The 5,000-nt window shown below is 42.6% G+C and overlaps 1 protein-coding gene across 3 annotated transcripts in view; it reads left to right on the plus strand.

Moving 5' to 3' along the window:
• The window catches only part of sema6bb (sema domain, transmembrane domain (TM), and cytoplasmic domain, (semaphorin) 6Bb), a 187,653-nt gene that overhangs the window by 109,720 nt on the left and 72,933 nt on the right, over positions 1-5,000 (plus strand). For all 3 annotated transcript variants that reach the window (XM_080431393.1, XM_080431392.1, XM_080431394.1), the window contains exon 6: positions 416-517. In XM_080431393.1, the coding sequence (XP_080287519.1) occupies positions 416-517 (102 nt within the window). The remainder of the gene's footprint in view (positions 1-415; positions 518-5,000) is intronic.

A 5,000-nucleotide genomic window follows, 5' to 3' on the forward strand; every position in this document is an offset into this window, starting at 1 on the left:
ACGCTTGTGTGTGTGTGTGTGTGTGTGTGTGTGTGTGTGTGTGTGCGTGTGCGTGTGCGTGTGCGTGTGTGTGTGTGTGTGTGTATGTAGGTGCGTGCGTGCGCAGGCATATGCAAGCATGTTAGTAAAAAGCTAAAGGTAGGGAGTCCTTAGGCTTGTTCTGACTGGGTATCAATTGATTGACAGCGTTAATGGTATGATAATTTGACACATCAGGCGTCTGAAAAGCCTCATTTCACCTAGCAGTTGGTATAATCAGTCTCTAAAAGAAAATCCATTCTCTCTTATTTTTCCTCCATCAGTCCACCTGCTGTCTGTTCGGTGTTCTCCATCCTAAGGTCTCTCTCTCTCTCTCTCTCTCTCTCTCTCTCTCTCTCTCTCTCTCTCTCTCTCTCTCTCTCTCTCTCTCCCCCAGGATGAGTGCCGTAACTTCATGAAGGTGTTGCTCAGCAGGCAAGAAGGAGGCCTATTCATCTGTGGGACGAACGCTTTCAACCCACTGTGTGCCAACTATACTGTGAGTGCTGCCAGAGAACACACACACACACACACACACACACACACACACACACACACACACACACACACACACACACACACACACACACACACACACACACACACACACACACACACACACACACACACACACACACACACCATGATGGCTATACCGCCGCCAAACCAGTAAGTGGTACAGTGCATTAGGCAATAGCAATTGGTGTAACATTATTGGTACAGTAAATGGTGTATTACTTTGAGGATAAGAATGCTTTCTCAGTCAAGGTTGATCAGACTAAAGCCTTGTTAGTGCCTTGTTGTCTAGTCGCTCCTCAAGGATGGATTTTGGAAGCCATGGGCCCCTCGGCTTCTATTATTAATATTCAAATGTTTTTTTGTATTAAGTTTTCATCAATCACACGAAGTAAAGCAATAACATCAACAACAAGAAAGGCTTCACTCATTACAGAGCCCTGCTAACGTTTTAAAAAGAAAATAGGAGATGATGTTGATGATTGATGTAATGGCATTAGCCTTCACTTGTGTTTATGTGAGAGGGGGGGCTGTACTGACCTAGATAAATACATACGGTACAGTACAACAGACATTTTGCCACAAAACCAGTCATGTAAAAACCAGTACAATACCAATCCTGCCTGTCACAACTCAAAGTCCTCCACAGCAGCCACAATGCAAATGACAGCCTTCAATTCCATTGCCAAAAACAGTAACTGAATGAACATGATTCATTGCCACTCAGCCTTTAGGCACCAATGCAGCAGTGATAGAGCAATTAGCCTGAATCCAATTAGTTAGTATTCACAGCGCTGCGCAGACAGTGACAGACAGCAGCAAACAGAAAAACAGGGTGCCTACCCTTTTCTTTTACATCTGTCTTCATCGTGTCTTGTGTGCAGCAATGTCCCTGATCAGGTCAGTAAAAACCTGCCAGTAAGTCACTCTCTGACTTTGAGAAAGAGCGATCGCCCCATGCGTTTGTGACAGGTAATAAGGTAAATCCGCAAAGCCAATAATATCCACGTTTGGGGAAATGATCTGTAGTACAGTTCTCACCCAAGACTGTAGCAGGGCTATTGCACATGTAATGTTGTCGCTGCTCATAAAAACTTTGAACTGAGCCATCTCCTTCACTGTCCAGTACACCCTCCACACTCTCCTCCACTCATTCAGTTCAGTGGAACTACCAAATTCTGAGATTTGCAGCAGTTGCAGGGAGGATGGATTACTCAGGAAACAAAATGAGTGTTTTATGCTGTCATTATGACTGGGACCTGCAATCAGTGTCACCGGAGGCCTTCTCACAGCCCAGCAATTGAATGTAAATTCATCTGACTACTTGCGTCTCTGTGTCCTCAGAAACTTTTAAAACTGTTCTACTGCCTGTACGGTTATCCTGTCAAAACACAAATAGGCTATAATTTTACACAGTAAATCATCAGTGTTCATTTATCCATTTGTAACTCAGGAAGTGTACAAATGTAACCACATGGACCCAAAAGGGTCCATAATGGTTACATTTATATACTCTCAGAATTAAATTAAAAATCATTATATTACAGTGTAGCGTTCTGTTGCATAGAAAAGCTACCTCAAGTTTCTGAATAGTTTTACATAATGATCTCGCCTCATCTCCTGTGGTTAGATTCTGGTTAATCAATCAGCAACAATCAACTTAAACACTGTATGAAGGCCGGAAGCACTAACATTTTTTGTCTGTTTTTATGACATGGAAAAATGCGAAAACAATTCCTCGTTTTGCTGATTGCGATCGTCCGATGCTGAGAACTGTATAAGGTCCTCGCACCACAAGAAACCTGAGCACGGTGGAGCAACCCATTCAACTTTGTTTAGATTCAGGATTAATATAATCAGCCAATTTTTTCAGAGAATCCTGAATGTTGGCATATGTTATAAAACGTTTGGCCTGTGTGTGTGGCCCCCCTCATATCTGAGAGTGATTTTAGGGTTTAGTTTTGTAGCTACGACCACACAGCTAGTATAAGCCAGCTTGGTTCTCATCGTGCGGTCCAAAATCTTATCAGTTGAGGTAATCCATCATTTTTAAAATGTGGACACGTAAAATGGCTTATAGGATAATAGGATTTTCCTTTTTTTGGCAAATACTGTATGCCCTTTGATCTACTTACCCCTAGTTAGACAAGAAGATTGATGCCATTCTTCCCTCTTGTGCATTCAGTATACAGGAGATTTGCTGCTCATGCTAGCTTGTGTGTATATTCTCCAAACTCTCTGAAGAATAGGCTATCACTCCGCATATTTGCTAAATGCACCCCTGTAACTTTATTCTTCACGTTCCACAAAAACAAAATGTAGGGGGAAATATACTTGAATTGCACATCCCTCGATTTGCTGAATAAGGGACCACCTGGGCTTACTGTACATGAAAATAATATGAATATATTTTCATGAGATTTTCTGGACCCTAGGACAATGGTTCTCAAAGTGGGGTCGGGGGACCCCCAGGGGTCCTGGGAGGGGGTCCCTGTGGCAAGATGGTTGATATAGCATCTTTATCCACTTTATCCATGCGTTATACGTTGGCTATTCAAAAATAGCAGATGTACAAGCTCGCAAAAACATTTTTATATGGGTGTCCGTGGCCAAATACATATCAATTTGGGGTTCCTTGGCACAAAACAAGTTTGAGAACCACTGCCCTAGGAACAGAATGTAAAAATCCACAGCAGCCTCTCCTCTACTTGGTGGTCTATCTATCAGGTCTGGTACTCCTGAGAAGCTGACAGGTGATCTAACAGCAGAGTGCTGGAAAGAAGCAGAGGAGTGCAGAGAGAGAGAGAGAGAGAGAGAGAGAGAGAGAGAAAGAGAAAGAGAGAGAGAGAGAGAAGAATACTGGAGTTCTTCTCTGGTTTGATTCTTTCATCGCCTCTGGTTAAGAATACCAAACCTGTCTGGTTGGAGACTACAGCTCGATTTATACTTCATTGCGCTCAGGTGTCCCGCACCCAAAAATAGCCGATCTGAAGTATGAAATCAGGCTTAAAGGTCGACTTCACCCATTTTCAACCTATCTTCATATAATTGGTCCTCACTAATGATCATGATGAAACAGTACCATTTGTTCTACTCTGTTTCTCATAGGAGAGCTGTGGACACTTCAGAAACCAGTGACATCATCATTAGGCAGGGTTTTCTTTTTCAAAGAAGATTTCAACATTTTTATTTAGATTTTCATTAACGCGAGAACAATGGCTTCCATTATAGCATGCTAACCTTTCAGGAATAGAAAGCCTGCAGTTTCTAATTTGCTTGGATTCCCCATCGATGATGTCACTGGTCGGCGGGGTTTCGGAACTGTCCACAGCCCTCCTCTGAGACACAGACGGGGTAGACAAAAATGCTACCATATTCTAATGAAGAGAGGTTGAAAATGGGTGAAGTCGTCCTTTAAGGAAAGGAGGTTTGGAAGGACAAAGCGCTGCCTCAGCCTGCAAAGTGGCTGCTGTCCTAATTCAACCAATTAGCCACAGCAGCACATTCTGCACAGTTTTGATGCTGTCTCTGAGAGGGAGCTCGCCAAACTCCGCTCCCAGTCAGTGATGCTGCCAGAACTCACCTAAAAACCTCCACCGTGCAAAGTCAAAGCCTCAGTGTTGATCTAACTTTGAGAGTACTTTGCAGTGGTTCTCGTCTCGACCTTTTCTGGATCAGGGCCAGTGTCGATTTCGTCGACTAAAACTGTGACGAAAAATGTTCGTCGACTACCTTTTTTTCACTGACGAAAACTAAATAAAAACGAAATAAAAACTAAGCTATGATGACTAAAACTAGACTAAATATATTGACAATTTTGTCAACAAATAAAAACTAGACTAAAATGTTAGAGAGAGACGAGTGGAGAAGAGATACACGAGAACTAAGACAAGTCATATTATGGTTGGTTGCGCTAGGCCAGGGTGTGCATGCTGAAAATAGCAGATCTACAAGCTCACAGCTTGTGAGCTTGTAGATCAGCTATTTTCAGCATGCAACCGAGTGTAAAATAAGCCATTGATTGATTGATTGATTGATTGATTGATTGATTGATTGATTTATTGACAATTTGCACATAACAAAACAATGTACACAGGGAATAGTCAAAAGGATAGACACAAGAAAGCCAGAAGCTTATTTCCATCGTGGTCCTGTTGATCTTGGTGTAGGTGCAGGCGTGCGTGTGAGTATCTATATGTGCATGCGCGCGTGTGTGTGTGCGTGTGTGTGTGTGCGCGCGTGCGCATGTGTGGGTTGGGGAGGATACGAACCCTAATTTAAAAATGTACTTTTAAGTCGCACTGGTAGTGAGCCATCTCTTAAGGGAGAACTTACGTTCATTACGACGCCATCAAGGCACCGCCAAATACACTTCAGTCGACTAAATCAACTGTAGATTTAGTCGACTAAATCAACTGTAGATTTAGTCGACTAAATCAACTGTAGATTTAGTCGACTAAAATGTT

Source organism: Gymnoscopelus braueri, assembly GCF_963280865.1.
Source record: "Gymnoscopelus braueri genome assembly, chromosome: 6".
NCBI classification, from domain to species: domain Eukaryota; kingdom Metazoa; phylum Chordata; class Actinopteri; order Myctophiformes; family Myctophidae; genus Gymnoscopelus; species Gymnoscopelus braueri.